This window comes from Castor canadensis, chromosome 13, assembly GCF_047511655.1.
Source record: "Castor canadensis chromosome 13, mCasCan1.hap1v2, whole genome shotgun sequence".
NCBI lineage: Eukaryota > Metazoa > Chordata > Mammalia > Rodentia > Castoridae > Castor > Castor canadensis.
The window spans coordinates 22,068,079-22,082,341 of record NC_133398.1 but is presented as its reverse complement, the minus strand read 5'-3'; the positions used below and the strand labels follow the sequence as shown (position 1 = coordinate 22,082,341).

General features: G+C 41.1%; 2 protein-coding genes across 3 annotated transcripts in view; one reads left to right on the top strand and one right to left on the bottom strand.

The window, feature by feature from the left end:
- The window catches only part of Kiaa1958 (KIAA1958 ortholog), a 151,382-nt gene extending 144,325 nt beyond the window's left edge, over window positions 1-7,057 (top strand). For both annotated transcript variants that reach the window (XM_074051247.1, XM_074051248.1), the window contains one exon: window positions 5,430-7,057. In XM_074051247.1, coding sequence (XP_073907348.1) covers window positions 5,430-6,236 — 807 coding nt within the window. In that variant the 3' untranslated portion in view covers window positions 6,237-7,057. The remainder of the gene's footprint in view (window positions 1-5,429) is intronic.
- Window positions 7,058-9,030: 1,973 nt separating this feature from the next.
- Inip (INTS3 and NABP interacting protein) overlaps window positions 9,031-14,263 on the bottom strand; it is a 39,668-nt gene continuing 34,435 nt past the window's right edge. The window contains exon 7 of the mRNA XM_020170839.2: window positions 9,031-12,753. The gene's annotated coding sequence lies outside the window, so the exon portion shown is untranslated. The remainder of the gene's footprint in view (window positions 12,754-14,263) is intronic.

The window sequence follows — 14,263 nt, the reverse complement described above, 5'->3', positions numbered from 1 at the left end:
CTGTCATTTAGTTGTCTTAGTTGTTTGAAGGTTTGATTGTGTGTACCTAGGTTGAGGTTACTCTCTACTGTCTTGCTTTTTCTTTTCCTGTGGTTTGGTGCTGCCTGTCCATTCATGGTTATGTTGGGTTTCACTTTCTGTGTGCAGAATCTTTTGTAGTGGTGGCTTTGTGGTCACATATTGTTTTAGTTTCTGCTTATCATGGAAGACTTTTATTGCTCCATCTATGTTGAATGACAGTTTTGCTGGATAGAGTATCCTGGGGTTGAGGTTATTTTCATTCAGTGCCCGGAAGATCTCACCCCATGCTCTTCTTGCTTTTATTGTTTCTGTTGAGAAGTCTGCTGTGATTTTGATGGGTTTACCTTTGTATGTTATTTGTTTTTTCTCTCTTACAGTCTTCAAAATTCTTTCCCTAGTTTCTGAACTTGTTGTTTTAATGATGATATGCTGTGGGGTAGTTCTATTTTGATCTGGTCTGTTTGGTGTCCTGGAGGCCTCTTGCATCTGTATGGGAATAGATTTCTCTAGATTTGGGAAATTTTCTGTTATTATTTTGTTGAATATATTACTCATTCCCTTTGCTTGCACCTCTTCTCCTTCTTCCATGCCCATGATTCTCAAGTTTGGTCTTTTGATGGAGTAAGTGAGTTCTTGCATTTTCTTTTCACAGGTCTTGAGTTGTTTAACTAAGAGTTCTTCAGTTTTTCCTTTAATTACCATTTCATCTTCAAGTTCTGAAATTCTGTCTTCTGTTTGTTCTATTCTGCTGGATTGGCCTTCTGTTTTGTTTTGCAATTTTGTTTCGTTCTTTTTTCTGAGGTTTTCCATATCCTGGGTCGTTTCCTCTTCCTCTTTAATTTTGTTTATTTTTGTCCTGAGTTCATTAATCTCTTTATTAATCGTTTTCTTTGTTTCACTTTGGTGTTTATACAGTGCTTCTATGGTTTCCTTTATTTCTTCTTTTGCTTTTTCGAATTCTCTATTTTTGTTGCCTTGGAATTTCTTGAGTGTCTCCTGTACATTTTGGCTGACCATATCCAGTGTCATCTCTATAAAATTCTCATTGAGTTCTTGTAGTGTTTCTTCTTTTAGATTGTCTTGTGGGCTTCATTGGGTTCTTTGGCATAGTTTATCTTCATTTTGTTGGAGTCTGGGTCTGAGTATCTGTTTTCTTTGTTTCCCTCTGGTTCCTGTATTTTTTGCTGTGGGGAAACTGGTTTCCATGTTTTTTCTGTCTTCCCATCATTGCCCTTGGTGTTGTTGTCCCTGTACTGTGTGCAATTAAGTATTTTCTGGCTTGTAATAATAACACTAGTGATATTTAGAATGGAAGGGTGAGAGGAGATGGAAAGCAAAGAAGTTAAAGGAATAACAAACAAATAAACAAGTAGAAAAAAACAAAACAAAGAAACAAACAAAAAAAGTTTCAAAGATATAAATAGGGAGAGACATTGTACTAATCAACCGTAAGCTTGTGATCCACGTCTTCCCAAGCTGTCTGGGCGCCAGCGTCTGGCGGCGGCCCGGGGGCCCTCCTGGTTTCTCTGTTTAACGTGCAGTGGAGATGCTCTGCACAGGCTGGAGGTGTGGAGGGGTCAAAGTTTTGCCTCTTCTCAGTGGTTTTGCCTGTAAGTTGAATCTCCAGCATCTCTCCAAGATTTTACTTTAGGAGGCACGCTTTCTGCTTCCTCCCTCTAGCCGCTGTCTTGGAATCTCCCAGCACCATTTATTGAAGTGCTTTTTTCTTCCTTGAGTTATTTTGTTCACCTTGTAGAAATCAATTGACCAGGTTAATTTCTGAATTCTCAATTATCTGTATGGTACCGGGAGCAACAGTCCTGATTTCTACAGCTTTGCAGTAGGGTTTGTTCTTCTTTTTCAAGAACTGCTTGGCTATTCTGAGTGACTTAAATTTTTTTTGGTGTTTTAGGGTCAATGTTTTATTTGTACAAAAAAGGCAGCTGGAATTTTCATAGGGGTTATATTAAATCTGTAGATAATTTGGAAGATTATTGCTGTTTTAACAAATTTAAGTCTTCGATTCCATGAACACAGATTGCCTTTGTTTTTTGGTTTTTGTTTGAAGCAGTAGGTAAAAAGTAAAGTTTTCTGCTCAGGAGTGGGGTGTGTGTAATCCCAGCACTGATGTGGCAGAGGCAGGAAGATCACAAGTTCCAGGCCAGCCTGGGCTATGTAGTGAGACTCTCTCTCAAAAACAATTCCACTGAGTACCACTTATGTAGGACCTGCTCATCTCTGACATGCCATCTGGTATTAGAAAAGCCATCACATCAAGAAGTCTTTTGGTGAGTTATTTGGGTTAGGAGTGGACCAATCAGAAGTCTTCTTTTGTATTTTTTTTCCTACAAAAAAGGAGAGTTGGTCTCTTATTAATACCTGAAGTTTTAAGCTATAAACCTTGCATGGTGCTAGTTGGCTGTGTTTGCAGACATATGAAGATAGCCAGTCTGCACAGAAAAGCACAGGTGAGAGAGGGAGGGGGCCCTGATGACCTTGGAGTCTACAAACCTCTTTGCCTAGGCTTGTTTAAATTTGATATTTCTCAAAAGAATCTCAAAAGATTCCCAAAAGAATCCCAACTCATAGAAAGAGCTTATCACATCATCTGGAAGTAGGGAGGTGCAATAACAGGTAAACATCTGGAGCCAGTTTGAGTGTAATGGTCACTGGGAAGTTGTTTTAACTGGTTATTGCTGGTAAATAAGAAAACTAGCCTAATATTTTGCATCCAGCCATCCTGTTTCTTTTTTTTTTTTTTTAATTTGGTGGGACTGGGGTTAGAACTCAGGGCTTCACGCTTGCCAAGCAGGTGTGCTACCACTTGAGCCACACCTCCAGTCCAACCCTACTCTCTTTAATAGCTTTCAAAACTAGATTAACAATCAGATTATCAGAAAGCAGTGACATTTCATCTTTTCCCTTCTGCACGTGCGCGCGTGCGTGTGTGTGTGTGTGTGTGTGTGTGTGTGTGTGTGTGTGTGGTATGGTGTGGTGTGTGTTCCTTTTCTTGGCCTACCTGGTTGCCTGGAACTTCTAGCACATGTTATATAAAAACAATGATATTCAGTGTGCTTATCCTGTCTTTGGCTTTATAAAAAGATTCTAATGTCTTCATCATGGGTATAATTGTTATAGTTCTTCTGTGTAAAATACTTTTAATTACATGAAAGGAATTTTTCCTTCCCATCTCAATTTAATTTGAATTTTAAAAAATTTGAGCTGGGGGGGCTGTGACTCACACCTATAATCCTAGCTACTTGGGAGGCCAAGATCAGCAGGCTCACAGTTTGAGGCCAGTCTGGGAAAATAGTTCTCAAGATTCCATCTCCAAAATAACTAGAGCAAAATGGACTAGAGGTGTGGCTCAAGTGGTAGAATGCCTGCTTTGCAAGCATAAAGCCCTGAGTTCAAACCCCAGTCTCTCTCTCACACACACACACACACACACACACACACACACACAAACTGAAATGGATATCACATTTTTTCAAATAATTTTCAATATCTATCAAATTCATATTTCTTTTCTCCTTAATGCATAGATGCCAATTATATTACATTGTCAGATTGAATCATCTTTGCACTGCAGTAATTTCCACTTGGTTTGTGTAGGGTTGCTGAATTGTAATCATGAGGGATTTGATAATCCAAGCAGTCTTTGTTTTACAAGGTACCATGTTAATTGGAATTTATGTGGATCGGAGCCAGTTATGTTTTCTGGTACTAATGTACCTGCATTTTCTTTAACACTGTAATGTGCAAAGTGAAAATTGCCTGTATTTTACTTAGGGATGTTTACATTTGTATTCGCATAGTTTGTTTTTTGGTTTAATGTAGATTTGGATTAGGAAAAAAATGAAGAAGCTTTCTGTCTTTTTTCTATGCCCTGAAACTACTTAAATGCAAACAGGACTTGGGGGAGTAGCTAGTGGTAGAGCAATTATCTAGCATGTGGGAGGCCCTGGTTCAATCCCCAGCACTGCAATGAAAGGAAGAAAATACAAGCGAAAAGCTGCACTGACTGTAGAAAGCCGTCTTTCTAGGAGCAAGTTACATCCTTGACTGTCGTTTCACTCTCTTCTTCCATTTGCAGCTATTCAGATCTCTTACCTATTATCAAATCAAATTTGGTAATTTGCATATTTGCTAAAAAATTATCCAGATTAAGTAGATTTTCAAATTAATATGCACAAAGTATGTGATATTCTTTCATATTCCTTACTGTCTTCATTTTCAGTAGTCTTTCTGAGCCCTGGTATTGCTTAAATGTGTGTGTGATTCCTTTCCTCTGCAAGAAGCCCATCAACTTTGTAGCTCTTTTCAAAGATTACACATTTTATTTTCTTTACCTGTCCCAATTTTACTCTTTTCTGCTTCATCGACTTTTGTTTTTATGGGTTCACTCTACTATTTTTAAATTTGGTTTACTTTTTCTAGTTTTGGGGGGTGGTGAATAATTAGTTTGCTTATTGAGAATAAAATTTTTAACAACTTCATTCTAGTTTATGTTATTAGAGTATATTTAACAATATCTCACAGTTTCTAATGTTTTGGTTAACTTTTAAGCTGTAATTCACCTTTTATTTTCTTTTTGACACGACAACTATAGGAAGAATGAATTCTAAGTGTACAACTGCTACAATAAATATTTTTATTGGGGTTTTCTTTTTGTGTAAAGAACGTGAACTCCAGCCTGACCTGACCAAGCAAGGGCTGCTTTGCTCCGTACAGCTCCATCTTGAACACAAAGTTTTCTCACTCTTCCCACCACGCTCTGTCTGTCAGTAGTCATTAAGTTTTTCATATCAAATATTGGTGTTGGTACTGAACTCCTCTGGATTATTTTTGGCCTGTGCATAGTAACAGCAGGACCAGTGTGTGCAGATAGCAAGGAGATAGCAGGAGTGATTCAGAGTTTTAAGTGTAGTTTGGGAATCCTTCAGAGAGGACTAAATTTTACTAAGGAGAAGAAAGGAAATGATTTGTAAGCACAGAGAAGGACCTTCAAGAGAGAAATAATGAAAGTTACACAAGGCCAATAACAATAATAATAAGTTATATACATGTATGCATTTGCAGACACACATGGGCATATGTGGGGGTGTGTTCAGTGCAATTTACAAACCCTTTCCTGATCCACTGCTATTTGGAGCATTGCTGCAGTCCTTGGCGAAAGCAGCCATTATTATGGCCTGTTTTGCAGATTGAAGCACTGAGGTTGAAAGAGATTAGGGAGCCCAGATGGCCTGAAGTGCACTGTTCTTTCTACTGCACCATGCTAAAGGTTCTCTCCTCTAGAGGCCCACACACGGCCTCCCTGCAGTTGAGCGGGCTGAGTAGAGGAAGGAGGGGTCTGACTGTCGGGTGTCCTCAGATGTGTAACCTCGGTGTTTGTCTCCTTTGAGATCCCCGCAGTGAAGTTGAACGAGCTGCTGGAGAACTTTTATGTCACCGTCAAGAAGAGTGACGGCTCGGATTTCCTGGCCACCTCGCTGCACGCCATCCGCCGCGGCCTGGACCGCGTCCTGAAGAACGCAGGCGTGGGCTTCTCCATCACCAGCAGCACCTTCACCTCGTCCACCAAGAAGCTCAAGGAGAAGCTGTGGGTGCTGAGCAAGGCCGGGATGTCGGGCGCCCGCTCCCGCAACATCGTCTACTTCTCCCTCTCCGACGAGGAGGAGATGTGGCAGGCAGGCTGTCTGGGGGATGCCAGCCCTGTCACCCTGCTGTCCACCGTGGTCAAGTACAACAGCCAGTACCTGAACATGCGGACGCTGCAGGAGCACGCAGACCTGATGTACGGGGACATCGAGCTGCTCAAAGACCCCCAAAACCAGCCCTACTTCGCGCGGACAGACAGCGTCAAGAGGGAGAGTCGGAGCAGCTCCACCAGAGTGTGTCAGGGGAAGATCTACCACGAGCACTCCAGGGGACACAAGCAGTGTCCTTACTGCCTCCTCTACAAGTACATGTACATCCACCGGCCTCCCACCCAAATGGAGGCCAAGTCCCCCTTCTACCTTACGGCCAGGAAGGAGGCCACAGACATGGGCAGCGTGTGGTACGAGGAGCAGAGGATGGGCCTGCGGTCTCTTCGGGGGATTGTCCCCAACTTAGCCAAGAAAGTCAAGCTGGACAACTGTGAAAACTTCACCTTCGTCTCCTTTACTCAGGTCTCCAGGAGGCTCGGCTCCCACAGCTGCTGCCAGTGAGTCCTCTGTGTAGGCCACTGTCCCGCTCGCCCTCCTCAGTGGGCGCTCCCTGGGGTGGCCAAGGCCAGGGTCGGGGGGCAAGTCAAAGTTCTGAGGAGGCACGACTGACATGGTGCCACTCTGTGCTCCAGCTGGTCTCCATCTCTGCTGCCTGGCATTCCTCTGACTTGGAATTTTTTTTCATGAAAGTAGATGATTCTGAATAATTTGGATACTTTGTCTAAATGTGTTTCACCTTTGTTAAATCCTAGAATCTAACACAATGTAAAATTGCAGTACACAGAGTGAGGAGATTCATTTTATCTAGTGCCTTTTTAGCACAGGTTTTCTAAAAAAAAAAAGAAAAAGAAGACTGTTTATTAGTCATTTGAGAAAGAAAAATCCCAGCAGCCCGGTAGCATTAGAAAGTTCTGAGGACCCTACACTTCGTTGACTCACACTCACACTGAGGACCCAGAGAGACCGGGGGCAGACGCGTTAGAGAAAAATGGCACTCGCCACTCCTTCATGCTCTGTTGGTGGATGACGGGGTCCTGCAGGGACCATCCGGAGCCTCTGCCAGGGAGGCGGCTGCAGTGGAGACGGTTTTATAAAAAGAAGATGATTGCTCCAAAGGGTGTTTGTGACAATGAGGTTCCCAGTGAACTGGATGGTTGTGCCAAGAGGGAATTTCCAGTAGTGAAAAAAAAGGGCTTAGAAAAGCCACCTGTGACCCAAATGTGAAAACCCCTGAAGCAGAAGTGCCTCGTCTGTCTTAGTTCTCGGCACCACATGACAGCACTTTTCTTCTGCATGTTTTTTTAGTGTTTTTTTTTTCTCAATTCATTCTTCACATCACACAGTTCTGTTGGCAGAAGTACGGGATGTGTAAAGCAGCTAACAGTAATGTTCAGGAAACTCCAACAAAGCAAGTTACAAAGAAAACAAATCTCCAAATGCATTTGTTAAAGAGCACTGAAATATTTTTATCAAAGTCTGACTTTTGCAGCGAGAGTAGATCGTTATTTTAGGTTAGCACCATTGCTTGGGACACTGACTGAGGCAACCCAGCAGGTAAGGACCGAGTCGTAAAACCAGCGCTACGGGAGAGGTTCTTCGTGCAGTTTGAAGTCATTTCACTCAGGTAAAACCCAACCTGACCACGTGCTATTTAAACATCAGCAGAATTCTCCGATAACTACTCCAAAAGCAACAATAAGTGAAAAGGGAGCCCAAAGAGTGCTAGTTAACGGTACTTTCTCGTGTCTTCGTTTTACATCCGAGGAAAGACTGTCCTTTGTGAGCTTTCTAACCCCAAATTAAAATTCCAATGCAAAGTTGTTTTGTAGGAGCCCTAAAGTCAGTCCTATTTCTTATTCAGAGCATTATTTTAGTATTTATTTTAATTAATTGCTTTTAAACTCATTCACTGGTCATTGAAATACGCGACACTTTACCAGAGAAGACTCAACCAATGCTGCCTTATGGTCTACTGTTGTTCCCTTTCGAGTTACTACACATTTATAGTTTTGCTTACTAGTTTCTTTTTCCTGAGTAGAGGTTAGTTTTGGTATCTCTCAATCTGTATGTAAATAACATATAATAATGATCAGTGTTACGACTTGATATCGCATACCATTCTGTCGTGGTTTCTTGTAGCGATTTTAAGGGTTTGATTAAGAAAAAGTGACACAAAACATTTGGTACCACTTCCTTTAGTTTGCTGACCACCCAAAGGATATTTTGTTTGTGGGAATTAAATGGTCACTTTCTTGTACGTTCTCCACTTAAAATGAAACGTGACCCAGGTGACCTATTGGCAGAGGCTGCAGCCTACTTAAATAAAATCTCTGTTTCTGTTCTAACGAGATGCAAGAAGGCATTGCCATTAGGAATCACTGGGATCTTTCCAGATTTTAATATTTCCAAAAGTAGCAATAACTGATGCAGAAGTTGTCGTCTTTCTGTTGGTTGAGGCTTTTCATCAGCTCAGTAACCAATTCTGCCTCAAATTTGTTATCTGTTATTTAGATGTATTCTAAATCCCTAGAAGTCAGAAGTGAATTGTACTAAAAATCGGGCAGGCAAGCCTCCAGTTACACTGCCTGCAGGAACCAAGGAACTGTTGCTGAGGTCCTGAAAGCAGCTGTCACTGCCTCCTGAAGGACACGAGTGAGGAAGAAAACTTTTTCATCAAGTGCTGTCATGTGTCATCCATTGTGCTAGGTACTTTCCCTACTGTAAATACGTGTATGTGCACACACAGACACACACACACACACACACTTTCTAAGTGAACATCAGGTAAAGCCTGGTAAGCCTGCTAACATGGTGCAGTGCTGTCTATGTGCATGCCATACCTGTCCTCAGAGACTTTGGTTTTTGAAACAGGTTCTTGCAGTGTAGCCCAGCTGACCTCAAATCAGAATCCTCCTGCCTCAGGCTCCTGAGAACCATGATTATAGCATGTACTACCACACGCAGCTTCAGAGGAAATGCAAAAGAGCTCATTCTAGATGGAGTTCTGATGAGGCTGTGGTTTGTCTTTGTAGTTAGCTCTATGTCATCCCCTCTGGAGACCATGATTTTCTGCATTTGGCCTAAGCAAGAGAAAGGAGAATCCTGAGGGAAGGAAGAGGGGGAGGATCGGAGCACTTTCTCCACCCTCCTTTTGGTTTTTGTGTTCCACAGTTGGAACGAATACCAAGAATTCACAAGTTTGGGTTGGGGACATAGCTCAGTAATAGAGTGCTTTGCGTGGCATGGGCACAGCCCTGGGTTCAATCCCTAGTACTGAAAAAAAAAAAATTCCCAGGTTCACCTAGATAACAGTTGCCTCTGGGTCCTGCATGAGGAGTCAGGGTGCTGTATGTGTTCTCCCCTGGGAAACCCACCCAGCAGCACTGTACCTGTCCTGAAAGGAGCTACAGGTAGCACCTCCTCAGAATCCAGCCAGCCTCCCTGCTGGGAGTACACAGTTGGACAGAACTAGTAGGGTGTCAGCTTGATGGCGTGATCCAGCTAAATACGAAGGGAGTGACACAGGACCAGGTACACCGTAAGCAGGCAGTACATGTTGGCTTTGTTACTTAAAACTTTGGATAATACTGTTACTCATCTAATCTGCATCATACCACTTATTTCTTCCATTGTGGACATTATTTCTCCCTAAACTATTAAACTTGAAGAAGAAACCAAAACCAATAATCTGGTCAAGTTAACACATTCATGCCCAAGAATTCTACCTCCAGCTCACTCAAACCCTGATACCTCACACATGAACAAAAACAAGCAACGGAAGAACAGAGGCCTCAGGGGCTGTATGGTCAGTTTTTCCATTGGCTTGTGTGTTTGAAAAAAAAAAACCCAACAGAATATTATGGAAGAACCTAACCAAAGCTGTGGGGGGAAAAAAAAGGTTTCCTTTGTCACACGGCATTTTCTAGCTTTCCTTGGATTTTATCCTGCATTACTCTGCCCTGACCAATAAATGGTATTTGAAGAAATGTGAAATTATGTTACTTTGATTTTTATTTTAATTCAGTCTTATTAAAAGCATCAAGCACCACCATCTTGCTCATGGGCACAGAGAATGAACAAAGTAACATTTGTGTAAAAACTGAAGCCTCTTGCTATAGTTGAAAGATATGTAGGCCTCCTGCACTACTCACCTGGGCAAATTCCGGTGTCGCTGTCCTCGGCCCTAAAGCGAGGTCAGTGGAATGGACTATCTCCAAGGTGAACAGTGGCTGAGGAATCAAAGTTTCAGCTAGGAAGTGTGAAGACTAGGATGCAGAATTCCTAATTCCCAAAGGTCAGATAGTCAATCTTCTCATTTAGTGTTCTCGTTATACTGGGATGCCCTCTTTAGATGTTAGATTTTTCTTGAATTTTCAAGTTCTAAAATTTCCGAAATTATTTTGCTATCTCTAGACAGGGGAATGTTGACTATTTTTCTTGGTTTTGGCCAACAGTGGCCACATCATTACTACTTAAATAAATAGGATATTTAAGTATCCTTACCAAACATTCATCACTTTGCTGCTTTTATGAGATATGGATTGCTAAAAAATGTTGAGCTAGTAACCTTTAGGCATCAACGAATACAGACAATGATGCCTTCAAAACAGTTGCCTCATTTTCTGTGGATGAGCCTCAGTTAAGGCCACACATATTTAGAATCTGTGGACAGCTCTGTAGAGAATATGTTGAGCTGTCGGAATGACTCAAGCAGTAAAGCACCTGCCTAGCAAGCTTGAGGTCCTGAATTCAAACCCCAGTACTGTCAAAAAAGAGAGACTATGTTGAAAGTTTCAAATTCATGTGTCTTTAAATGAGTTCACTTTGAGGGTAAATATTTAACTGTGTGTATTAAAAGAAAAACATTCAGTTTTTCATTTCAGTTCAGGCAGTGTTATTAGGTGAAGATTTCTTGTATTTTCCCATATGAATGAATCAGTTTAATTAAAGCATAAGGTGAGTTGGTAGGAACCTACAGCTGCACTCCCTTTCTGAAGATGGGGATAAACCAACATCTCTGGAAGCTCCTGCCTCTGACCTCACAGGGTTTCCCAGCCCTCCTCTGAGGAAGGTTGCCCACAGTTATTATGGCTTTGAGCACTTGTGTTTCTTCATAGTCAAGGATTCCAGTCCCCCATGTGTAGTTATTGATCAGAATCAGATTATTACTTTCAATTAAAATGCTTTATTATTTATCTAATGCAGCTTATGTTGAAATTAACCATTCAGGAAATACTTAAGACCAAAAAATCATTGGATAATGGGTAGATGCCTAGTAATTCCTCTGCCATGCACATCATTAAGTAGATCCTCTTACACCACTTAGCTTCTAAATACTTTACGGTTAATATAACTGATTAATTTGCATTTTACTCTAACATTACTGATTTGTTCAAAGAAAAGGTTCTAGAAGGTTCAGATCTGACTAAGGGTATGAAAGGGCTTTCTCTGACCTCACAGGGTTTCATACTCTCGTTTAATTTGCATAACGGTTCTGTAAAGTGCATCTAATTGTTCCCACCTTACGTAGAAACCAGTGCTCGGATAAGTTAATTTAACTTCCCAAAGTCCAACAGAGCTAGTAAGTTAGAGAGCTGCTGATTCTAAATCCAGTGCAGTACCTCAGAAAAAAATGGCTTCCTTCAAGCCCAAAAAGGTCTGTTTAACTTTTAAACAATGTAAAAGTTTCTATTTATTTGAGAAATAGCCTGTTTCTCAAGCCATATCTCATTCCACTTATACATACTCTTTACTAATTTGTTACTCACTTGATACCATTCACTAGTTCCTAGAAATCCTGGTGGCTTTCTGAGTGAGTGTAACATTTTCTGCCAACTAAGAACCTTCCATCTTTATCCATCAAGTAATCTGTTTCCTGTTCGCTACCTTAATGAGCAGGTGCTCCTGCCAGTTTACTTTAGTAAAAGTCGATTCTTTTACGAGCTGCACCCGTTTAGACTTAGAGCCATCACTTCACATGGAAAGGGTTCCTTGCCTATGTCACAATTACATGCTCAGGTTTTTTTCTTCTGGTTTTTAATTTTGGTAGTGGAGGATTTTTACATAGTGTTTAGACTAAAGCACTCATGTAGCAAAAGACACGTATTTGTCATTTGCAGGGTTTTTTATGGTTTTTTTTGTCAAGACATATTTATCTGCTTGTTAGCGGTTATAGGTGACTCGGGTAATCTAGCCAAATTCCCTCATTTTACTAAGAAGGAAATTAAAGCCCTGAGATTAATTAAAGAGTTCATCCAAGGTCAACTAGGACTAGAGAACTAGTCCAGACGCTTTCCTTCATATCATAGCTGGGAAAATTTAGATTCTTAAAAAAGCCAATAGAACTGCATCTGATAAAAGACATCTGGTTAGCAGAAGCCCCCAATGAGCTGCTCCGGTCTTCTCAGAAAAGACACCCATACAGACACAGAAGACCACATTTCAATTCTAGAGTATAGAAGGATTTGAGAATTTATGAGGCATGTGGAGGTGGATTGGGGCAAAACCTTCCAGGTCACAGCTCAGTCCCAGGCTTCACTTTATGAAATGGCAGCCCTGCCATTAAAAATGTGAAAGCTATTTACTATCTGTCTTCCTCCCCTACCACATCTGTCTCCTTAGTCAGGTTCAGAGAAATAACTGCCCAAACCTCTTAGTCAGATGGTGTGTCTTGAAGAGAAGGTTCTGGAACCCAGCCTGTCTTCCTTTCCCCCAACATACTTCTTCACTGAGCCCCAAACTCTAAATCCTAGAGGTAAAACCTGGGCAGGAAGCAGAGAGACTGGTGAACACTCAGTGCGTTCTGAGGATGAGCTCTTGAGCGCAGGCAGCCACAGTGATGCCTCGGTAGCAGAATGCAGGCGTTGCGATTTTTCCTGTATGATGTTTGTTCAGAGGTCCAACACCAGGCAGAGGGAAGGAAAGCATGGTAAAGTAGAACTTGGACTTAGAAATCCATACATCACCCACCATCATCCAGGGACTTGACTGAAAGAAGGATTTGACAAGTGGACAGGGTCTGGAAAGAAAGAACCACATTTCAGGAGTACGGAGGGGGGAAAAAGGAGACATAAGAAATGGGACTGAATCAAGGGACATGAACATTCTCCAGAATGGTCTTGAAAGTGCTGTACTGTGCCACAGGAAACAAGACATGTTTAGGACTCTCTGTCATAATTGAAAGAACAGAAGATTTGCTTCTATGCAACAATACTATGTTATCTTAAGATGAGGATGGGTTGAGAGGAACAGGAAATGGAAGAAAATGAGAAAGGAAATAGCAAGACTTCAAGGAAGCCAGAAACTTTAATAGTAAATAAAAACTCACATTGGAAGCAAAGAATGGTATTGATGCTCTAAAAACCCAATCAGTTATGTCAAGGATAAACTAGAGACTTTCTTTTTCCAAAAGAAACAATTTTAAATGGGGAAGGAAATTGAAAAATAGAACAGTAGCTGGTGTTTGTTTATTTTTCTAATGGTAAGACTATACTGACAAAACTATTATCAACTATAAAGATGAAATATTTCCTGATCAGAGTGAAAATCTGTATTTACAAAGATTGAAAGGACTCACAGTCTTCCAGCTCACCCCCCACCAAAAAAAAAGGGCAAGAGACCAGCAGCTAAGCACTTCACTGGAGAGATGTTTAAACTACCAGAGGTAGAAGATGAAAATCCTTCACAATTCTCACGGCATCCAGTCAAAAGTAAGGTGTTGCCCACTAGAAGACAGGAGTGTCTGCCTCAGACCTCCACTCTCTAGCACCAAATGCCAGGAAACAACAGGAATATTGAGGGAAAAGTTTGTATTTTTGGAATTTTATGTACATTTAATGTCTTAATGTGTAGCATATTCTTAGTTATAACATGCTTTCAGGAACTATACCAGCTATGGACTATTCGTGTAATAAATTGTACTGCAAACACAAAGCCTGGTTTAAATAAAATAATATTCAGTTAATATAACTTGAAAGGGTGTTAAACATTGGGTTATTATCCACTTAGAAGAGAGGTGTGTGTGCTTTTGAGTAGACAGTATGGCTAGAAATTACACATCTGAGAGCCCAAAGTCATCACATTAGTGAGCTAAATTAATACAAGATGTATCTCCAAATAATTAGAGTAATACAGCATCATGTCTCTTCATTCTTATTACTGAAACAATGCATGATAATTATAAATGGAAATTTCAGATACAACTGTTAAAAATAAAATATTAATTGCTTTCAGTTTTCCCTGCCACTAGTGAAAACACTGAACTATAAAAGAGCCCATTATTTCCAAATGAGCCAAAGCAAGGGGTCTCCACCTTTTCTTGGGGTCCAAGCACTGGAGCTTGTTGACCACCTCCCAAGGGCTACATCTCCCTCCTCAAAGTCAACAGTCAGTGCTGAATTTTACAGTTCTAGAGCATGCATCTTAACAAGTGATGAGGACAGTGGCACTTGCTTTAGGGTGCAAATGCGAGAACAGTTCATTGGCACTGCAGGAACAAGGTGCTTTCCTTGGCTGCACTTGAAGTTTTA